This window comes from Stegodyphus dumicola, chromosome 9 (assembly GCF_044657685.1).
Source record: "Stegodyphus dumicola isolate Sdum_Otavi_A_Nest chromosome 9, ASM4465768v1".
Classification (NCBI taxonomy): domain Eukaryota; kingdom Metazoa; phylum Arthropoda; class Arachnida; order Araneae; family Eresidae; genus Stegodyphus; species Stegodyphus dumicola.
The window spans coordinates 103,188,445-103,212,759 of record NC_140776.1 but is presented as its reverse complement, the minus strand read 5'-3'; the positions used below and the strand labels follow the sequence as shown (position 1 = coordinate 103,212,759).

At 33.0% G+C, this 24,315-nt stretch overlaps 1 protein-coding gene across 11 annotated transcripts in view; it reads left to right on the top strand.

The window, feature by feature from the left end:
* Window positions 1–24,315, top strand: part of LOC118205983 (cullin-5-like) — a 170,684-nt gene that overhangs the window by 84,010 nt on the left and 62,359 nt on the right. For 10 of the 11 annotated variants that reach the window (XM_085823827.1, XM_085823830.1, XM_085823829.1 and 7 more), the window contains 6 exons: window positions 1,447–1,540; window positions 1,912–2,042; window positions 8,468–8,575; window positions 14,383–14,447; window positions 14,601–14,727; window positions 16,575–16,760. In XM_085823827.1, coding sequence (XP_085679953.1) covers window positions 1,447–1,540; window positions 1,912–2,042; window positions 8,468–8,575; window positions 14,383–14,447; window positions 14,601–14,727; window positions 16,575–16,760 — 711 coding nt within the window. The remainder of the gene's footprint in view (window positions 1–1,446; window positions 1,541–1,911; window positions 2,043–8,467; window positions 8,576–14,382; window positions 14,448–14,600; window positions 14,728–16,574; window positions 16,761–24,315) is intronic. The other variant, XM_085823831.1, reaches the window with a different exon arrangement.

The following is a 24,315-nucleotide window of genomic DNA, read 5'->3' as shown; positions in this document are numbered from 1 at the left end:
CAAATGACATCTTTCAAACCAGTTCCCAGTTCTTATTCCAATACTTTGATGACAATTTTGTTAACACTATTTCTATTATTCAACCATTGTTACGTGCAGTTTCATTTTAGGAACATTGGAAGACTCGTAAATTTTTAGCAAAATAGAACGGGCCAGAAAATAATGGATTGCTTTTGATTAGTATCTCTATAAATCTAGTAAATACATGATATGAAATGCAGTAAAAATTATCTAGATAAGTGCTAGTATTTAATTAATTTGAAGTTGACATTAAATGGTAAACAAAAGAAGCCATCTTTATCCTGTATTAAACCATCTCCTTCAAGAAGAGAGAGCATATTAAGCAGGAAAGGAAAAGAAAGAGAAAACTTATGTGTTTCTAAACTCTGTTTCTTTAAAATGTGCACTTCAAGATCTTAGTGGACCTTCCTTCATTCATGATTTTAATTTATGTTGTCTTCATTGTATATAAAGGATTAGGGAATTTTAGAAAATTAGCGAACTCGGCAGACTTTGCAGTAGTTGTTACCATGATTATAAGGCTAGTTAAAAAGGGAAATATTTCCTTAAAGTGACTAAAGTAACAGTCTTTAGAAGAATACAAATACATTCACTATTGGTCATACAGTTATTATCCCAATGCAGTAACTGTACGTTTCTACCCCCATTTTGATGGAGCACATCCCAAAGGTTTCAAAAGGTCTTCCACTCTTCTTTTGCCACCAAACTACTGAAGATTACTTTCAGCTTGCCAGTATTTTGAGTGCTCTCCACGCCACATAGACGCTGACAAACATCAGTGCCTTCTTCAAAATTAGAACCTATGCCCATCAGTACAGAGGAAATACAAAAAAATTTCTAGAGCTGGCATAACACTTACATGGAAAGGACACATGTATCATTATTGGTGTTTACCAAAAGGTATTGATTTATGTCAAAGTACTAAATATATATTAGGTTAGCTATGGTTGTGAAGCCTCTTTTTTACATTTCTAAAGATAGGATTGATTGTGAGTGTTAAATCATATTCTGACATTATGGACTGATGTTTGCAAGTGAGTTTCACTTTAGTTTCCTCAAAGCTCACTTTGGCAGTGCATGTTTTGTGGATGATGCAGACACTGAGCAAGAAATCTTTATATGATTGCAACATAATGCAAAAAAATTTTGATGCAGTAAGTATTGGGACTTTTATGCACTGATGGAATGAGCTTTGATGTGAGTGGAGTTAATGTTGAAAAACAAAACTGATTGCTACATCAGTATATCATGCAGTTTTATTTTTATAATAATAGAATTTGTTTCTATAGCAGCAGAATTTGAAGAGTTTTATTCATTAACTAGTCTTCCTATGTAGCTTATTTTGTTCTTTTAATACATATTTAATCTGTCTGTTATCCAGTTTTATTTTAAATGCAGAATTAATAAATGTTTCTTTATTGCTAGTTTACCAGATGCATTGTAGATTTGCTTGTTACAACATTTCAAGAAGTTATTTTAGCAGAATGTCCAGCAATGATAAAAAATCATGAGGCAGAAAGTAAGTCTTGTTAAACTTACTTAGTTTAAAATTTAGTTTTAAAATTCATGTTAAGTAAGTTTAACAAGACTTACTTAACATGAATTTTAAAACTTTATTATCTGCATGTAGGTAAAAGCTTATTAGTTAACTGTTATCGTAATTTTGATAGCAGACAAGTGAGTTGAAAATTATTTTTTAGAAAAGGGCTGTTGTTTGTAAAAATATAATACATTATTCTTTAGTTTTTAATATTACTCTTTAATTTACATTATTCTTTAGTTTTTTAAATTCTTTAGTTTTAAAGAATGAAAATTTTGTGGATGTTTTTCTTTCTTCCAATTTCATTGTTTATTCTGTAGTTTTTAATTTAAAAGGGAATTGCATTTCAGAGCTTCAGTTGATGTTCAAATTGATGGACAAAGCTTCAGATGGTATTAGTCCTATGCTAAGAGATTTAGAGCATTATATTATTAGTGAAGGTTTAGCTGAAATGAAGGCTGCTGCACCCATTATTACTCAGGTATTTATGTTGTGTAATTAATTGCATTATGTATTAATATTTGATGATGTTAAGCTCATTCGTATGGAATTTGACTCATAATTTATATGATTAATTAAGTGAAAAGAGTTATGGAAATTTTGGGAGAGAAGTTCCTGTTCCAATATTCTTTTTGAAATTAGTTAATTCAGATATTAGTTTCTAGCTATAGTATTGTATTCTATATCTTTTACTGATGGGATGAAATATTTTACTTAACTTACATTTTTTTCAGAGTCTTTAATGATGATACCTTTTACAGTGCTTTTCAGTCAAAATAATGGCAGTATTTGAAATTTCCTTCAGAATTGCTAAAGAAATAGGAAGTTATCAAATTACATTAATCTAGTGCTAAACAAAGAAACAACCCATCCCTAATTCCTAGAAACTGTGGATTTGGTGTGAAAATCCCTGCATGTCAATTCTTTGGGGGAAGAAATAGGGATAATGTAATAAGACCAATTATTATATCCCACACCAAACACTGGCAATTTTCCTACTTCTGTTGGCCATCTGAGGAAACCTCCAATATTTTGCATCGAAAGCTGTTTGGATCAGTTCTTTGGGAAAGGATTTCAAGTTACATTTATCTAAGCTAGAAATAATATATGTAAATCAGAATTTAAAAAACAAAAGAAAAAAAAAAGATTAATTTGTATGTAGGAAAATTGATAGATAAGGAGGCTGAAAATCAGTTAAATTTATATTGCTTTTATCCATGCATTAGTCATGATTGATTTATCATATTTTATGCTCTAAGTTAGTGTTTCTCAAACTTGTTTGGGTCACTGCCTTGAGTTTTTTGTGTTGATAAGGCCATTCTCTATCCTTTTTGTACATGATATATATATATATATATATATATATATATATATATATACTATATATACACACACATGTGTATGTGTATATATATGTATAAGTAAGAATGTTTATTATTATTGAGTGAGCTATGGAATTACACGAGGTGAGACCAAAAAGTAAGGTGACTGATGTCATAGTAATAACTGTATTATATATTTGCATATAAATATCAGAATATTATATATTTACATATAAATACCATTACATGTAAAATATTATATATTTGCATATAAATACCTTGTCAGAAGTGTATTGTAGGTGGCGGGATCTAGTTCCCGCCGTCTACAATACACTTCTGACAATGTTCATACAAGTTCTGGAAACTTTATAGTTTCTAGAAACTATCTAGAAACTTTATAGTTTAGTCCTTTGAGACTGTGTTAAGTTCCTTGGTAACAGCAGCTTGAATGTCTGAGATGCTTGAAAATCGGTGTCCCTTTAGTGCCAATTTCAGTCATTGAAAGAGAAAAAAGTCTGCTGGCACAAGATCAGGGGAATAAGGAGGGTGAAATAACTCCGTAACCTTTTGCTGCACGAGGAACCATCTAACACACATTGCAGTATGAGGGCGTGCACTATCATGCAACAGAAACCACTTGCTTGATGCAGGGAGATGGGGCCGAACACAACGAATGTGAGCCAGGAGGTGCTTCATAACATTTCAATAAAATTCACCTTTAACTGTTTGACCTTCCAGTATGTATTCTTTATTGATAATTCCCTGTGCTTTGAAAAAGGTAATCAACATTGTCTTAACCTTTGATTTTTTGGAGTGAAACTTTCTTGATTTCGGCGATAAGGGAGTGCACCATTCCATGCTTTGGCGTTTCATGTTTGGATCATACACAAAACACCACGTTTCATCTCTTGTGACGATTGATTGTAAAAATGTGTCATCTTTATCTTCTGCATTGATCAAGTCACCACAGGAGTCCAATCGCTGCTGTTTTTGTTCATCGCTTAAGTAATGAGGGACAAACGTCGCACAAAGTTTTTGTTTACCCAAATCCTGCATCAATATTGTTCAGAAGATTTCATGAGGAAGATTCAATTTGTTTGCCATTATTCGGATGGACAAACTGCGATCTTGCAGCAATAACTTCCTAACTCTTTCAACATTTGCTGTCAGTCTGCTCATCATTGGTCTTCCACTGCGATGTCATCCTCCATGCTTTCACAGCCTTCACGGAAAAGTTTGAACCACTGAAATACTATCTTGTGAGATAAAGTGTCTTCACTATACACACTTCGAAGCATTTCCAAGGTTCATGTAGCAATTTTACCCATTTTAAAACAGAATTTCATTATTGTTTTCTGGTAAATTGTGCAATGCACTAACACTTTTCAGGTTTAAGTGACTGCACAAACAAACAGGAAACAAGAAACTTGACTGACTCTGAATTTCAAATGACCCTGAACTTCAACGTTGCGTACCAAATATCGTAATGTGCATGTGTCAGGTCATCGGCTGTTCTCATTTTTGAAAGGAGGGGTGAGTCACTTTTTGGTCTCACCTTGTATATTAACTTACATAATTCCTTAAATATTCCAAATTTTTAGTAGTTTCAGGCCTACCTAACTCTGCACAAATATAAGGAACCAAACTACCTAATGAAAATATATTTGGTATAAATTAACTATTTGAAACTAATAAATTTTTGTATGTTTGAGAGCTGTGATCCCCAATGGCTATAGTCACAGTCATCTCTGTTTAAATTTTTTTTTTGTGAACTAAAAAACCTTTAACAGGTATTGGAGTTGTTAAAAAATATGAGAGTATTGTAAATCATTGTCTTTCTTTGTATACAGATTTACAATAGTGTATGTCATTGTAATTTATATAGCTATTTGTATTTATGTGTTTATAATTTGGTTTTACATATTTTTGTGTTGTTGCTTATTTGTATTTATTTATTTTATGCCTTTTGTAAGGTAATTTTATGCTTTTTTATTATGTTTTTTTTTAATCTAGGATTTGTGGCTGCTTTATGTGTTAGTCTTTAAATTTATGTATTATTTTGTAGCAATTTAAATTCTAAATCAATTGATGTGGCAGTATTAAGGATATCTCTTGTAGAACTGGAGATACAGCAAAATTCCTTTTACTTGGCCTTAGTGCTAATTTTTGTCACTAAGTTGATGACATTTAACAATTTTCACCAACTTCCATGGCATTTTGGAAAATACGTTTTTTAAACTGTACACAGATGAGTGAAAAGTAGATACTGTATTCTTCAAAATAAGTTTGAAACTAGTACTTGAATGTGCAGACAAAGTAATAGAAACTGTATTTCAGACAGAATTGGTGACTATATGTGTAGCAATGACTCATATAAGTACCAAGATGCATAAAAACTTGCATATACTTTAATTACATGTCTAGTCTGCCACCTATAAAAGAAATGCAGCTATCCTCTTATCAAGAAAATGCAAAAACTGTATATATCTACAATCCCCCACTATAGTAGCTTCCCACTGTATAGTTAGAAACAGAGCTGCAGACAGAGCAGTCAGACAAGCAGAAATGGATGCAAATATTTCCAGGTATTCCAATTCCACTGCCTGCAACATGTCATGAAATGTAAATTCATTTTATTTTAATTACAAAATGGCAGCAGAGTGGGAACTGTAATACTGGTTGCAAAACTCACAAAAATTTTTCCAGAAATGACCAGCACATTAATAAGTAAAAAACCCTACTAGCTGTGACTTATTTACCATGTATTGGAGTCACCACCATTGCAGTCTCAGAGATGATATCTGCTGTTATGAAGATATTTTTTTATATAAATCACTGTATTTTTAAATCTATACATACATTTATTTATTTGTCAGTTTAGAAATCCAACAGTGAACAGTCATATCTCTTGGATTGAAAACACAGTTAATAATAAGAAAGATCAAACCTGCTTTAGGCATTCTAAAACTGGCAGTGGCCTTACTAGGGAAAAAAATCTAGTTTGCATCTCAATGAATGGTTATATAATATTTGCTTTTCTTCGATTTATTAAAGTATTGCTTATGTATTTATATTTTCATGTACTGTATGTCTGTCTTTGGATATGTATTTTTTGCTTTTCTGTGCATGGTATAAATGATTTTTCCGTAATGTGTTCTATTCAAAACCAAAATACATTGTATATTCAGCATTTTTTCCCAAAGTGATAAGTAATAATATAATTACAGTAAAAACTCGACAATCTGGAAAACTCAGGAAATGCATAGTAAGGGAAAATTTGGGATAATTGAAGGTATAAAAGTAAACATGGTAGAAAAGCTAAATGAATGTGGGGAAGATATCTGTTATAAAATTATGAAAACTGCCATCTTGCTTATTATCAGCTTGAATATCAAAAGCCTATCTAAACGTCATGAATATTTAAAGAATAAAAATGCATTTCAGACATAAAAGGTGATCTATAGTCATAGGCCTTAACCATGTAAAAGTAATACATCTTATCTGACAGTGAAATCTCTGGGTGGTACACAAGAGAAAAATTGGTGGTAAAGAAGCGAAGTATTTTTAACTATTGAATTCAAAAATTAAAACCCCAACATCTTGACTGAGTCTTTTCTCTAACACTTGTAAATTTATGCGATCTGAGCTTTGTTCAAGAGTGGTGATGTAGTAGTACTTTGTAATGATGGTACTAAAGGTTTTCAGTTTTTGTTTAGATGGTACACGTTAGTCAAAAGGTTGAGAACCGCTGCCATAGACCATGAAAGTTGGTGGAGATCCTGCCAAATTTCTGCTAATCATTCTGGCCAAAATTTGAAAGAACTGGTTACTCTTTATTAAATTAGTTAATCGCAGGATACGAGTTATGGCTATACTATCTAAAAAAGCTTAAATTACTTGTCAAAACTTTTCATGTTGTATCACCAGTGTTTAACCATTTTTTTCAAATAAAATATCATATTGTGCCCATTAACACACACTTTGGCAGGATCATATAACTTAATATAAATATAAATGCTACTCCAGGGTTGGCACCAAAATGATTACAAACAGTGAAATAGCACTGGCGATAGAATTTAAGGGCTGTGGAATTTTTAAAATTTAGGTAGGTACTCTGTGGCAAAAAATTTAGCATTGCCTCTATAACCCACTGCTTGCTCATCTAGGGCAAGTCCCAAATTTTAATCATTCCTTCAAAATGTGAAAGAAAAACAAATAAACAACTATTAACTTACATCCTTCTTTACAAAAAGAAAAAAAAAGGCTTTTTGAAAATTAATTGGATTTCCATAAAAACAGGGCAAAGATCTTATGATTGTAATGTGATATCATATCTATCCATTATTTGGACTAAATATCCTTATTTTGAAGACATTTTTAAAAAAAATTCTGGGTCATAGTCCCTGTGTGTTTCATGATGGCTGTAAAAGTCTCTCATTTATTTAATTTTTTGTAAATAATAACAATGAATTTACTAAAATTTTAAAATATTCTCGTTAATTAAACTTTCTGATTATTTGAATGCTGGATAATTGAGCTTTTACTGTATATGTGTTTTCGTGACAAATCAACAATTTTTTTTTTTTTTTTTTTTTTTTTTTACACGCAGCTTAGCAATATTTTCCAACTTTCAGTTTTCATCTTATTTAGAGGCTTTAATTCCTCTTGCTCACTATACTAAGTTGATATGCTCGTTTGGTGGAACAGTTGTTCAGCTAACTGTATAAGAAAGGTGCCAGAAGTGGTTATTCACCCTTTTGAGCATTGATATGAGGCTGTGAATAGCTGTAAGCCAGTCGAGTCAAGATTATCAATGTATCATATGTATAACTTTGGAAACAATTTCAAGCAAAGTTTTAATTCAGCAAACTTAATTTAACAGTTAGGTATGCTTTTCCCAGTAATAATTTATACTTTTTTTCTTTAAATCTAAGATTCAACTTTTGTTAACGATTGTATAAACATTACTAAAAACAGATTAGAATTGATGGATCTTATAATTGCATATTTTTCAAATTATTAATTTAAATAGGAATTTAAAATTGCAAATAGATCAAACTCTCATTAAAAAACAGTTTTCTAAACATATTTAAACATTTGATTTCATTCATTGTATTTTCTTTGAATCATATCCTTTTTCTCTGTTATTAGAACTGAAAATCACTAATGTGTCTTAGAACTACTGGTATGTTATATTAGAAGATGCATGATGATTTAACAAAGTATATGTAGATAATAGCTGTATCAAGAGACATGCCTGAGTAATAATAAATTATATTAAGGCATTGAAATTTTAAATAATCTAAGGATTGAAATTATGAATACTCAAAAAAATTCTTTCTGTTGGTTTTCTAACAAATGTTTCTGTAGGTTTTCTAAACAAATATGCTATTCTAAAGAAAGAAACAATATGAAAATTGTTTCCTTTGTTTTTTGAGAATATAAATTTTTGCAATTGTGTTATTATATCTGCGAGTACATAAAATTGAGTCATTAAACAAAATTCATCTTTTTCTTTTAATATAACAAATGCTTTTTATTTTATCATTTATTGATTTGTTTTTATGTTTACTGTCTTTTCTAGGACTGTGAAAAATATGTTGCCCAGGCAATAGAATTATTTATAAGATTTAGTAAACTAGTCAAAGAAGCATTTAATGATGACTCTAGGTTCACAGCATCAAGAGATAAGGTATTACACATATTATGCTATAATTAAAAAATTTACCATATGGTATATAGTTATGATTAGGTATATAAATTTTTTTGTTTCTTTGTCTTTTTTGTTTTAGTTCAGATCTCTCTAAAAGCACAAAATGAGATAAAATTATGACTATAGTGGTGAAGTTTATGTTTGAAAAGGCACGGAAGATTAGAAATGGACCAAAAAATTGCACTCAGTTACATTATCTGTTATGTAGGGAAGACTTGATGATAAACATGACTACAATTCATGAAGTTAAAACTAGAATTTATTTACATAAGAATGAAAATAAAAGTAAAAGAATAGTTGTAAAACATTTTGTACACGTCCATCCTCATGATTGTTCACTTTTCGTCTGATCACACCCTATTCTAGACGGCGCTTTTATATAATCTTAGTTTCAGTTGCAGTTCCCACAGTCATTTGTCCACTTGCCTGATTTAAATGCAGTTATACAGTACAAAGTCTGAAATCTGGACTCGTCAGGACTTCAGCGGTTCCGGATTTGGGACTTTTCTGGATATTAGATCATCAGTTAAAATTTAGTAAGATGGCATGTAGAAATTATACAATTAAAAATATGAAATTTGAGTTTATGAAATAAAGAGAAATTATGATCTAAAAAGTATCAAAATTTATTAATTTAAAAAAAAAGCAGCTTACTATTTATTTGTTTTTTTTTTATTAAACCTTTCTTTCGATGTAAGTTGTTTAAGTTGCTTTATTTTTTTGTGCTCATACTTTCTTTTTAATTCTATAAACAGACATAATTTCTTGTTCAGTTACAAAGTTCCACTGTTCAAGTCCTGTAATTGCTGTGTGGAGAATACCAACTAACTTATAAATCGAAATTTTTTCATTTTCAATAACCGCTCTGTCACTTTCTTCACTATCGGAAGCGGTATTTTCTGGATCTTGAACCATACTACAGATTTCGCTGTCCATTAATTGATTGATAATTGGGGCATTGTCGTTGCAATGAAAAACTTCTTTTATATCATCTTCATTTACCGCTTCTCCACGTTTCTTGACAAAATCCGTTAATTGGAAAATTTCACCTTTGGTTTGCTGTACAGTACACTCCCGATTATCCGCGGAATTGGGTGGTGCGGCCGCCGCGGATAACAAAAATCGCAGATAATCCGAAAAAAAGCTAAAAACGGATATAGCAAAAGAAAAAACAGTCATTCCAACTTTGAAAAATCGTTTTATATACAATAAAATGTAAAATAAACAGCGGGAAATGTTTAACTAACGCTTAATATTTTAGTATATCACTCAAAACTATCCTAAAATGCATTTTGTTAATGAAAATAGAAAAGTGTTTTGTATACTTACGAGAGGCGTCAAGGATACACAGAAAAATTAATACATATGTACTGTTTTAATACTGTAATGTATTATGTAATTACAAAAGCATAACTGTAAAACTAACCTTTTTGAAACAATCAGTCATTTGTGTTTGCTTTGTGCTTTGGAAGCATTTTCTCTTGATCCGAGATTGCATTTTTCGTAGCATAAGTTTCTCGGCCAACTCCGTGTCGTCTTGTTCTTCCAAATAGCTCAGTAATCTGTAGACTTGTGCAAAGCCGCTTCATGAGTCTTCTGCATATGCACAGTATCTTCTTCGTCTTCACTTCACTGTCCTTCATTCTCGGTCTCTCCCCTTGCTTTCTTCACAATTTCGTCATCTGTCAAGCGTTCAAAGTCAGGTTCGTTGACGTCACACTCCAACCACTCGTTAATGCTTTCAGCATCAACGTTCTCACCACTCGGAACTGTTTTCACCATATCGGCAAAAGTTGCTGTGGGCGTCTCTATATCTTCCTTCTCTTCTTTACAACTCAAAGGGGTTAGGTTGTTGTTGGCTTCAACATTAGGCATGAGTTTTCTCCATAATGTTATGAGGGTTGACGGTTTCACTGAGTTGTATGCAGATGCAATATCGTAGATGCTGTCGAAGATTGTGTAGTGTTTCCAAAACTTTTTCAGATAACCTTCTTCAATTTTGGTCATTAGCAGCTTGGTTCTGTATGTTCTCTTCATTGTTGCAATGACTACTTGTTCCATGGGTTGGGTTAGCTCAGTAATGTTTGGGGGGGAGAAACTTTGCAAAAATTTGTCTATCAGAAGACTTAACATGCTTGTTGCTGGCTGAGAAGGTGTGTTGTCGATCAATAGCACAGCTTTTTCAGGCAGGCTTTACGATTTAAGATGTTTTGCACTTGAAGAAAAAAAGATGTTTTCGAACCATTCTTGAAAAATGTTTCGGTTCATCCATTCCTTTTTTTGGTTAAAGTAAACAACGGGTAAATTTTCTATCCTTGTGGCTTTGAAAGATCTCTCTTTTTTTTTTTTTTTTTTTTTAACTTTCCAATGACAACAAGTCTAAGTTTATGTCCACCGGTAGCCTTACTGCAAGACATGATAGTGATCCTATGCTTTGCTGCTTTTATAACCCGCCGCTTTACTTTCATTTTCAAATGCTAAAGTGCGATTCCCGATTTGTCGACAAAAGTCCCGATTCGTTGGCATTTTAAATTTGATCAAAAGATAGCTCTTTTTTTTAATACAAATTCTTCAAATTCATGGTGGAAATCGTCGGCTGCTTGTTGGTCACCACTAAGTTTCTCCCAATGAAGTCCAATTTCTCGAATTCCATGTCGCTGCTTAAAACGAGTCAACTAGCCAAAAGATGCATCAAAATTTCTTTTCAGGCCTAACAACTCAAAAAAGGTTTTTGCCTTCGCCGCAATGATAGGACCATTTACAGGAGTACCCTGTTTTCGTACTTCAGCTAACCACTCTGTCAATGCCGTGTCTAGCTCATCAAAGGTAGAACCTTTCACACTTTTTCGCGTTTTCTTTGCGGAAGCACTATCCGACATTGATGCAAAGTTCACCAGTTTGTCTTTTTGCTTTAGAATGTCACGCACTGTTGTTTCCGCGATTCTGTAATCCAATTCCATATGCTACCTTGTAGCGCTGTTTGCTACTTTGGAAATTAATTCTAGTTTTGGCGCTATCGTCAACACAACCTTCTTTCATTTTCCTGACATTTTAAATGAGTAACAAAAACACAAAACCAAAAAGCACAAGCACTGAATACAATAAAAAGATAAGAAATTTAACTTGGACCGGTTCACAAACACTATTAGGCTTAAACTAACAATGGCGAGTGAAAGGAAGTGAACGTGTCAGTAAGATTAAGACGAAAAAGGGCGGTGGAGCGGGCACTGCAAGCGTGAGTAATCACTTACTCATCATAGGGGCCGAGGGTAAGGTTCCGAGAAGGCCTGGGATATTTTTGCAATAAATAAGCACGATGTTAGCAAATTTAACGTTTCGCTCAGTTTTGTGAAAATTTTTATTTTGTTTGCTTTACGCTTGTTTAAAAAAAAAAAAAAAAAAAAAAAAAAAAAAAGTGCGGCAGGCGCGGATAATCGGGAGTCTACTGTACCTGAATGTCTTTAAAGTTCGTAGCTTAATGCTTTATCTAGGGCCGCCGCTAAAATCACATAATGCAGTCTCTACGGGTCTTAAATTCTGCTACAAAGTGCCTTCCCAAGTTCTAAATTTTCACCGCACTTTAACTTTGCATCCATTCTAAATCATAAAAAACTTCTCATCCCTTAATTTTCCTGCTCGGTGCTTCCTCAAATTCTAAAAATTTCGTCTTCCCTAAATTCTGCCGCCGCTTCTGGGTTTATGGTGAATAACATATCAGTTATTCTTAATTAAAATAGCACTAAATGTAATCTTTTGGCCTATGAGTTTCATTAACAAAATCTATTTTTAGAATATGAAAAGAAATTTTTGTTGAATTTGCCTTGTCAACATTTATTAAAGCATTTAAAAATCTATAATCATTGCTAAGCGTAAAAGGTTGCCCATACTCTTGTTATTCAATTACTAATATAAAAAAAAAGTTTAAATATTATTGCATAAGTTATTACTGAAGCTGTCATGTGTTGATAAACATGCAGTGAAGAAAGCAAAATATAATAAATAATGACTTGCCAGGTCGACATCATGGATATAAAATAGGTGAGTGTTTTGGTTTGAGATGTATGCCAAGCAGACAGCTACAGATCCAAATTATTAATCTCACAAATTTATGCTTACATGATTGTTTTTCCATAACAAGTTATTTTATTTAGTGCCTAAATGAATTTAAGAATCGAAATTTTTAAATGAAAATCTCCACGTGTTTTATTATGGAAGGAAAAATCAAATGCACATGTGTAAAAAAAAATATACCCCCCCAAAAAAGTTTTTGTGGCTTTTGAGGTCTGGATTTTAGATCATTCCGGATAATGGACGTCGGGATTTCAGACTTTGTACTGTATTAGTTTCTGGTGCTATGCTTAAATTAGTTGAAATTATTAAAAAAATTTGTCAAGTTAAAAATTCCGATTAGTAGCAATAATACTTATTTAACATAAATTATTGCAAGCAGAATTAAAATTGCTGAAATCCAAAAGTCAGAATTTTATGGAAAGAGAGCAAAGTGTACATGCAACTATTTCTAAATCTCAATGGCTGTCATTGGCAGTTATGATTCATAGCAGTCTTTAACTGGACAGAACTTTACCTAAAATCTACGGAAAATGAAAGATAAGAAACTATTCTTCGTTCTTAAGAAACAGTCAACAGAATTCATAAAAATCACTTAAATTTTATTTTCTTTGAAGTAGTGATGAGATGCTCAAGGTACATTCAATTTAAGTGGCAGATGAGAAATTTCCCATCTGTCTCATATCTAGGTACTTCTATTATGATGTTTTAGGCAAACATCTTGAGCTTGATAACTGATAGCTAAGGTAATTTTTCATCTGTCTGATATTAATAAGCAACAATGTCTAGAAAATTGAATTTTTTGAGAGCATGGAAAAAAATTTTTCCCCCTTCCCCATATTTTGAAGATTAAAATTATTATATAACTTTGTTTGCAAAAATTATTTTTCATTTTAAGGCATATAACAAGTACATATACAGTTTATAAAACTGAAAGATTGACTTTGCTTTTTTTTTTTAAATCATTTATTTATTTAAAAACAAAATTCTTCTAGCTTAACAAATATTTAAAGCCATGTGTATATATGCATATGAAATTCAGTGGCAAACAAAACTAATTTAATAAGACAACTGAATTTAAGTAAGAATCTAAACTCATTCAATCAAGTTAATTGAATTACATGACAGAAAGGAATTAATGCTTAGATAAAAGATACTCACCTTTAACTGTGGAATTATCTATAAAACTTTACTCTGAAAGGGGGGGGAATTGTGTGTTTAAATTTTGAGTTTGACTTTATTAGAAATGTTAATAACTTTGATTTTCAAATCAAATTCAAAATTGGTTTTTGATATTAGCTAAAGTGAATAAAATAGCAAAAGAATATAAACTCAGAACTTTCACATGTTACAATAGAATTCTGTTCTATAGTGGAAGAAGAAAACAATCTTTTTAGAGCAAACTTAATTGAATTTGATAATTTACTATTATTCTTATGTGTTTATATAAATATTGTGTCATAATCTTTTTCTTTTTAATTTAAAATTTGTATGTCTCACTTTATAAACCTAGTCAGAAAGTTCTAAGCTTTCTGACTTGATTTACTGGACTGTGTGATGCATTTAATTGTGGTTTTTATTATTGCATTAGATACTTATTGAATTCCATTATTCTATTTGCTGTAGTAGAAAGATTTATTACTTTTTGATATTAACAGGCAGATTTTGAATTATAATGCTCCCCTGTTTGTTTAATATTTTTAATTTTTCCTTCACAGGCCTTTAAGCAAGTTATCAATGATTCATCCATTTTCAGTTTAGGAATAACTGCAAAACAAAATGGGTAAGATTATTTCTGTTTTCATGTAAATTTCTTAAATTGGTTATTTTACTCTGTAACATAAACTATCAAAGTGCAACTTTTAAAGCAATTTTAGTAATTTTTGAAAAATTCTTACAGATCTGATTTTGAGTATTAATGTTTTCTTGTGTATAGGGCTGGCAGCAAAACACGTTCACAGTCTCATTATCCTGAATATTTTTCGAATTACTGTGAGATTGTGCTTAGGAAAGCACGTACAAGGAGAAGACTGACATCAAAAGAAATGGAACAAATGAAAGTAGTATGTATTTGTATTTTCTTCTTGCTATTTCAAACATAGAATAGACATTTACTATTAAAAATGATTGAAAAGAAGTTTGTATGATGTCAGTTTGCAAATTCACATGTAGTAAGATTAAGTAATAGTTGTAATAGACATGATTATAAGAAATTATGTATCAGTAAAGACAATTTATACTATCTTACATACAGTAGTGTTGAGAAAAAAAGTTGCTTTTGCTGTGGTTTTAATGAGGGTATTAACTTAATCATGACACAAATTTTCACGAATTTTAAGGAATTTTTAAAATTTTAAAACTGTCAGGTTTTTTTGGCAAATTTCAAAATATTTCCTTCTTTTTCTTCTTCTTCTTTTTTTTTTTTATGTGTAATTTTCCATTAGAATTTTGCAAAAATGCAGTGCAAAATAATCAAAAATCCAAGCATTAAGGAATTTTCTGAGGCTTCACAACTATCAAATTTTTCTGTAAATGCGAATAAATCCATAAATTTTAGATTTTATATATGATTTTTTTAATTTTGTTATAATTACTACATAATATTTAAATATGTCATTATATTTTTATGCCATTTTCTTTTAAAATATCCAAAAAGTGTACTGCAAACTAATCTGACTCCAAGATCCAAACTACAAGATTAAACTTTGAATTAACCAGCTGAAGTTACATAAAGTTGCCTTCTGTTGCTATCAGTGCCAATAAACAATTTTGATGCCAAATGATGCTTTTTCTTTTCTTTTTTAAAGTGTTCTACTTAAGTGGGAAAAAAAAAAAAAACTGCATATATCTGATATAATATTAAAAAACACAATCTAGTCAGATCATAATCTTGATCAAAAATAAACTTATTGAATGTGTTCATAGAATTTGATTGGTTTATAAATGTAAATTTAATCTAATAATGCTTATTTTGTCATGTACTAGTTACAACGTTGCTGCTGCAATTCTAGCAGATTCTCTCCCTTCCCCAAACATTATTATCTTCCATCATGAAATTTTCTGTAAATCTGCTAATATAGGGATTTTGTGAACTTTCACGTCTTATTCTTTGCTTGCCCCACAAAGTTTGTCTTCTTCCTCCAGGATAAAATTGCTATTGTAGTTATAGCCTCTTCTCTAGAGTGGTCAGTGCTGTGGAAAGGAGGTGGCAGACCCTCGGGCCATCTTCCAGGGTGACCTCCCTCAAAATTAGAGCAGAACTGCAGAAATCTACATAAACAGAGTTAATGTAGTGGAAATACCTGTACAACCTGGTGGTAATATTCTGTTGTTCCATCCACTTATGCTGGTGTTCCACCACGCACTTGCTTGTAGTTATAGCCTAAATTATTTTATTGTTGCTTGCACCTCGAAATTGATTGGTATCTTGCAGAGCTATTAGATATTTATCTAAGCAAGAAACAAGAAAAATGAGCAATGCTGTTGCTGGAATTCAAACTTTGAACCTTCCAGTTACTTCCAGCCAGACATGCTTCCCATTAAACCATGAAGGTACATGGTAAGGAAAGGGAAAAGTCCTTTACATTTTACCCTCACTAAAGGGCAACTTAAAAGTTGGAAACTCAAATGTAAAATCCAAGTGGTAATGAATTATCATTCACTATATTTTAATACAAGTGCCACTTGTAGAGCATTTATGTATTTATTAGAACAATTCCGTCGCCAGGATTCAACCATGAAATCACATGCTAAGGAAGGTGAAATTTCCCTATCCTTGATTTTTCTTATTTGAAGGTACTGAAGATGTAAATAACTATATCTAGTATTTGAAGATAAAATCAATAAATTTTATGTTTAATATTTTAGTTTCAATTTAGAACTAACAGCATGTGCTTATTCTTGTACATAGTTGCAGATGTATTCAGATCATTTTGAAAAGGCGTACATTGATGCAACAGAAGCTTTCTATAGGGTTAAAGCTCCACAGTATTTAGAAGCAAATGGTGTTCAAAACTATATGCAATATGCTGAGCAGAAGTTGACAGAGGAAGAGCAGCGGGCTGCTAAGTACCTTGAATCTCATTCTGTACAGTCAGTAAGTAGTTTCTTTAATGTTTTCTGGCTTAATTTTAATATATATTATTGTATATATATATATTAATATTAATATTAATATCTTTACTTCATTTTATCTTTTTAAATGGTGCAATTTTGATATGAATTTGCAAAAAGCAGCAAATTTCCTGTTCTTTTGCAATGGGAAAATCTGCTAGTTGGATAAACTAATAAGTGTATCTTAAGAACATGGCAAAGGAATATCTTTTTATTTCTTTTTGAAATGTTAAAAGTGCAATAAAATGTGAGTATTTCTTTGAATGTAAAATTATTCAAACTTTTTACAAAGTATTGGTACGAAATGCCCAGCCTCAGTAAGATAGATGCTCTGCAAAGTAGTCTTAGGGTTGCCAAAAAAAGGCAAGGGAAGACAGGATTGCCACATTTGGCGACAAAATTGACTATATGCCATAGACAGATGGAGAACCTCCTGAAACAAATTCTTACTGGTTTAGCCCAGAATGTTCTCGAACACAAGCCAAAAGCTATATAAACTCTGCTGGTATGTGGAGAGTCAGTTCGCACAGAGTTCTAGTCAATTCATTGAGCGAGTGTCTCCAAATCTAGTGCTGAGTTGGTTGTCGAGTGCATCGAGAGAGCCTCTTTGGGAATTCTGAGTTAGAACATCGCCAAATTTGATCTTTGAGTGTGTTGAGCTCCGGCAATCACTGAACCAAGGAGTCGGGAGCTGTGCTTTTGTGTATTGTCGAGTGCATCGCGAGTTGTAGTGTGGAGAGTCTCGAGAGTATGTAGACTACCGAGAACGACCGAGCAGAATCAGGAGCTGTACTCTGGTGTTTTACTGTGAAGCTGTCTCCACTGTTATAGCCAGATAACCTGAAGGCTGTGTCGCTGATTCTTCCAGCATGTTTGTAGTAGATCTTCGATGACTGTAAAAAGCATTATTTTGAAGCTGTCTTGAATAATACTGGCCAATAAATTGTGTTTCTATTTTTCATCAAGTGCTGTGATCTTATTCACTCAAATCCATATAAAGATACGTGAAGAGAAAAATGCAACGGTATTATAATTTTGAATAAAGGGCTAGTATAAATCTTTTATCCCTCAGTGGCACAGCTTTTTGAATGTGCTTTTGAAACATAACATTTAAACAGCTTTTATTAGCTAAGTTTGTGTAATTATTTTCGTCTGTTTCCATAAGCTAAATATTGTACTTACATCATTGAAAAATTAAGAAAATAAGATGTTTTAGGGCTGATGAAAAAGAAAGTATTGCAGTTCTTCAGAAATATGGTAGTGTGGCCAATAACCAAGAATGCAAAAATTCATATTTTTTGAAGTTGTACTTTTTAAGTAACCAAATTTTATAGACATATGAAGTGAAAAATTGATAGAAAAGTGTTAGAATTTGTTTGAATATTCCTATATCTAATTTACGATAATTACTTGCTCTATGTATTGTTGGACAGTGGAATGTACAACAAAGATATTCTATAAAGAAAACTGGTAGTATTCCAAACACAAATATCAGTTGGTGTAATTTCCTCTGAGAAATTAATTTTTCTATGTAAAACAAGAATGTGGAGAAGCATTTGTGCTCCACATAAGGATACCCAAACAAAGATTTCTCTCCAAATTCACTAATGCATTATTGCTATCTAGTCACCGATGAGTTTGAGAATTTTCGGTAGGGTTTTGGGTAATCAGGAAGTACCTTTAAATGTTTAGAATGATAATTATTGAGGTTATTCATTTAAAGTAATATTTTCAGGTTTAAAAATAAAAGTTGGAATTTTGGAATATTAAAATATACAGGGTGTCCACTAAAGTGCACTACCACCCGTTTAACTTCTGAACGGCTACGGCTATAGTCAGTGGTGTCCAGGTATAGTAAAGTGGCTATGCACTATTACGTGAGATAATTTTCAGCACCACCTGGTGGAAAACAGCGTATCTATCTCAAAAACGGTATGAGATAGGAAGAAAAAGTGAATTACAAAGTTCTAAAGCATCATCGATTTAGTACAAAAAGACACCTCGTGGACATGAATATTAAGAACAGAATGTTTTAAATGTGCATTTGTTTATTCACAGTTTTCGAAACTGTGACGTCATGAAACAATCTTAGAAAGAAAAAGACAACTAGTTATCACCAGCTATCTTTGTTTTTGATGTTTTAAACTTCACCTAAAATGCACATCTGGACCTTGTTAGAACTTCATGTTGCATGTTGTAGCATAGCGGGTGACACTTTTGCACAAGCATCTGTAATATGTCGTTGCAGTGCTTGTGGAAGGGTCACACACACCTGTTGTTTGAGGTATCCACACAGGAAAAACTCCATTGGAGTCTGAGGTGAACGTGGGGGGGGGCACTGTTCGAAACCCCTGTACCCGATTATTTTTTCTCCAGATTCCTCCATCAGGTACTGGTTCACTTTCGACGTCATGGGTGAACCAACCATTCGGGAGTTGAAGCAACGGCAGGTTCTCAGCAAAATCTGGTATGTCTTACAGAAGTTCTCACTATTGTGAGGCCATTAGCATATCATGGTAAAATATTGAGCCAATTAGCCTGTTCTAAGTCCCCACCAAACATTAATTGAAAACTGTATTTGATGTCAAACGTTGACAGAACATGATGGAATTTTTTTAGTGCCCAGTAATGGGTGTTCTGCCTATTGTATATTTCATTTCGCGAAAAGCATGCCTCATCCATCCACACTAAACCTGCCAAGAATTTTGGCTGGACATTTATCAGGTTCATGACGAAGTTGCATTATGTGAAACATCTCTAGGCATTCCCCAGTAATGCCTGAATAGGTGTTGGTCAGTATGGATGAGCACCTGATTCATTTAGGATTTTCCCAAAGTAACTTTTTGAAAGACCACAGTTTTCACTTATCTCTCTTGTGCTACTGTTTGGATATGTGAGGCCGTATGATAAGACATCTTCCAGTTGCACTTCCCGCCCTACCTTTGCTGGTCTGCCAGATCGAAGTCAGCTAGTCATGCAGCCTATCTCCTTTAAACGTTTCACAACCTGTAGGATAGTTTTTTATGAAGAATGCAGGCCTGCAAGAAAACATTGCCGATGCAACTGCATTGCTGATCATTCCTTGTGCTCACATTCATGTAAGTAGATTCTCAATAATCATTTTTTGAAAATTGCTCCATGATAATGAACTTCAACATACAAGCATGAGGACATATCTCTTTTATAGCTCAGGTGAAACGGCGTGGCGTTTCGTACACTATTTGCAATGCACAAATTCACATACCAAGCTCAAGTTGCATTGAATTGATGTGTTTTGCGACACGATTGTGCGTGATCTGTATGTTATCATCTCTGTTTGTAAAGACAATCAGTATAAGGATGCACCCCATGGGTTTTGAACCAGACTCCACTCGACTGTGAATTACATGCGACATCGCTGTGCCACGATATGGCCATGTTTTTCATCCGAAAAATAATCTTTTCTCCTTTTGTTCAAGTTTTGTGACGTCACAGTTTTGGAAATAGCGAAGAAACAAATGTGCGTTTTCAGTGTTCTGTCTTTAGCATTCATATTCATAAGGTGTATATTCGTATCGACAATGCTCTACAATTTTGTAGTTCACTTTTTCTCCCCATTTCGTATTGCTTTTAAGATAGAGAGGCTAACTCTGCCATTGTTCACCAGGTGGCTCTGTAAGCTAGCTCATCAAGTAGGCACCAGGTGTAAGCTATCTCATCAAGTAGCACATAGCCTAGACACAATTTTATGAATATATCTGCAGCCGTTCGGCAGTTAAACGGGTGGTATCGGGCTTAAGTGTACCCTGTATATTTCATAGTTTTCTGTAGAAGGTTTTCAACTGAAAACAAGAAATTCTAAAAAGATTTTATAAAAAATGATTCTAAAAGATTTTTCAAATTCCTCTTTCTATAATTTCTTCTTCTTAAGCGGAATAGTGGTATTTTTTGTAGCCTTCTTCGCACAATTTGATGATTTTTGACAGACAGAGAATAATGCTGATCTAAAATTTCAAAAAGTTATGTACACACATCTTTTATGTTCTAATTAGGTATTTATCTCCTAAAAAAATAAATCGGGAAACTTATTTACACAACAAATTTTCATTTCTTTTGTTCTGTGAAAAATTTTGTGGTGATTGCTTTAAGAACAGATTTAAAGCAAAAATTTAGTGGTTTTGCACCAAAATACTGTATTTTTGTAGAAATTTTAGTGTAGTTTCTTCATTGCAGCTTAAATTCACGAGTGCTTATTTTGAAACTGAGTTTAAGACAAATACAGTCAAAAGTCATTAATCCGGACTCGTCATTACTTCGGTGATTCCGGATTATCGATTTTTCCGGATCAGTTTAAATCTGGTAAGATGGCATGCAGAAATTACAAAATTAAAAATATGAAACCGTAATTTATGAAATAAAGAACAATTATGATCTAAAGGGTATCAAAATTTACAAAAAGAAAAAGCTTAATATTTATTTGTTTACTTTATTAAACATTTCTTTCAACACGCGCATAGTTGAAATTAGAAAATTGCAACCAGAAAACTACTTGATGTGTATTCATGATATTTATAATAACGAGGAATTTGATTTAAATCATATCAAAGACGGAGTACACCGAGATGAAATACTACATTTAGTAAGGAATTATAAGCCAAATAAAATAAAAACATCTGCCCTGAAGATAAGGATAGTGCTGACAGATCAATTTCCAATTCATTGCGCGCAGCGGCGTCCCCCCCTCCGGCCGTGAAATTGATAAACATATTTCGGATTTCGAAACATACTTTTGCTTTGTAGATCCTTTACATATTAGTAAATATATATCGGAAATTCTATTTGACATAATTGAAAGTTCAAGCTTACTTTTATAAAATTGCTCTAACAGTCTGCAAAAAATAATAAGCCGGATCCAATTCGAAGATTGAGGAACAACGCAATCTGCAACATTAACCGAATTAGATAATTTTAGCTTAGTTTATACTGTCCATTATACATTAAACGCACATGCGTAAATGTATTATGCGCATGCGCACACGCATATCCGCAGCCGTAAAGATCTTAACGCGAACGCGTAAACGCCTATGCGCATGCGTCAACGCGACGCATGCGCAGAAAGTTTGTAGCTTTGAGGTCCGGATTATATTTCATTCTGATTTATGGGTGTCCGAATTAACGACTTTTGACTGTAATATAATGATTGTCTATCAAAAAATGCTGGAACTTAAAATGTAATGAAAATAAAGTGTAGGAAAAACAATGTGTAGGAAAATATTTAACAACTTCTGTTAGTTCAATTCGCGATGCAAATATGAAAGTAGAAAGAAAATTTCAGTATACTGTCACCTTCATAAGAATTTTATTGAAAGGAAATTGGTGCTTATGTATTAGCTGGAACTCAGCAAAAATACTATCTCTGACTCTGGTTCTCGTAGATGGCCATCAAACCATGAAGCTGCTGCAGATTCTTCTAAAAAAAATGACTTCTTTTTTTTTTTTTTTCCCTTTGTCTTTTCTTTTCTTTTACTTTCTCTCTTCAGTTTTTTTTTTTGGGGGGGGGAGAAGAGGAAGGATTGCCAATTTTTTAATTTGCAGTCTCAACTTTTAGATCAATTAGAGCAAGTACTTATTTTCATTGCATCATTTTTGAGGGGAATGGATCTTTTCTTGTGGAATGTTTTAAGGGACAGAGCTTATTCACCTTATTTAAATTTTTTTGCATTTTTCATCTTGTCTTCACTAGATTTGCTGAGAAATGTATTAGAAATAATCTATTAATTTAAGCAGTATGCTGTTTTGCCAAAAATTTGTGTGTAGGAAATTATTCATGACAGAAGCCATATACTGGAAATAAAATTTCAGCGAGAGCCAGCAAAGTGTTAGAATAAGAACTGGGAAATGGATTGAGATAAGTCACTTGCCTTATTCAACAGAAATCGCACAGAGATAGAAAAAAGCCGCAGAGAATAACAATCTAATAAATTTTGGAATGTGATTGCTAAACAGTATCCATGGGAATCAGAAAACCAGTTCCGTCAATCTGCTGATGTTGAAAATATATTTCATTGTTCAAAGATGCAATAGATTGAAGCTTTTGGTATTGCAGAGTAATGGGTTAATATACAAGTATCATATAATTTAAATTTTGATTCTGTTTTCAAGTTTAGACTGTTTACCCGGAACCCCAATGTTACATGACGAGAACGCCTTCTCCGATGGGCAGCGGACCGCTTGCGGGGGCTTTCACTGTAAGTCTGCTCTGTCTTATATTTGTCTTGTAGCAGTATTTATTAGGGGCAAAATGCCTTCGTGGAAGACTTTCTAAGGCGAAACGCTGGCATTGGAAACCTCGAAAATGAATTCATCACCGAAAAAGATGTAGTCGGGTTCGAGCCCAGCTAAAACAGGCATTAGCATGTAATCTTCATGACATGTTCTTTCACCCTTCTGTTTCTCGTCGTCTTCCTCTCTCAAACACTCTCGTTAACCTCTCAGTCTTACACCAGCCCTGTTTTTGTAACTAAGTTCACCCCAGCATACTTACTAATGAAAAACATTTCGAGTTTAGAGATGACATTTGAGACTTACTTAAATATTTGAAATAAAAAGGAGAGAGAAAGAGAGTGCGAGAGAGAGAGAAAAGTTTTGATTAATGAGGCTGTACAGTAAGTCCAAAAAACCAACTTCTTCCTGTCTTCTCTACTATGTGTATGGCCTCAGTTCAATATTATTTTCTTCAGCGGGAGGTCAACAATTTCATGCCGTTTTTATTCTTTCTTTTACAGCACCCTTCCTGACTCTTTGGTTTTTTTCCTCCTCTTTTTTCCGAACGCTTGCGGGGGCTTGTTCAAAAGGGGGAGTATAAGGTATTTCTCCCGCTTTCCTAGCGCACTGATGGAGCACCTTCCCTGGGAGATAAAAAAGAAGGATTCGTTGCGAAGAACAGTGACCAATAATTTTCTTCTCCTCCTTCAGTGTATTAAGAAAGTTTAGATAAAATGCAGTTTCCCTTAGAAAGTCTTCCACAGAGGGCAAAGGTGACATTCAGACGGGAGAAAGAACCCCAGAAGAAGAATTGGGTTGGCTGCAAAGGATGGAAAAAGCACTCTTCCTCCAAAAGAATTCATCGTATGTCTAAAGTAAGGTTCGTTTTGCAATAAAAAAAAGGAAACACGTAAGTCTCGTATCTTTTACAGATCAAAGAAAAAATGCTCGAGGGCTATACGCAAAGGGAGAGGAATAGAAATAAAGTTAATATAAAACAAGAATTACCACTTACAGCAACCTTTCCTGGAAAAAATGCATGCTGGAAGGGATAAGGAAATACATATTTGGGCATGCTAAAGAAGGCGGGAGGAAATGAGCAGAAGAAGCGCTCTTGGAAACAACTTAGTAGAGCCTAGAAAGAAGAAGCGCTGTGCATAGTTCGAGTCTTTTCTCACCCTGGGAGTGATTTTTCCTTCCACTTTCTCATCTAACTGGAAGACATGATCATGTGTGTCGAAAACATAGCTTTAAACGAGTAGAGGGGCCTATGTCGGGGCTGAGAGAAGAAAATG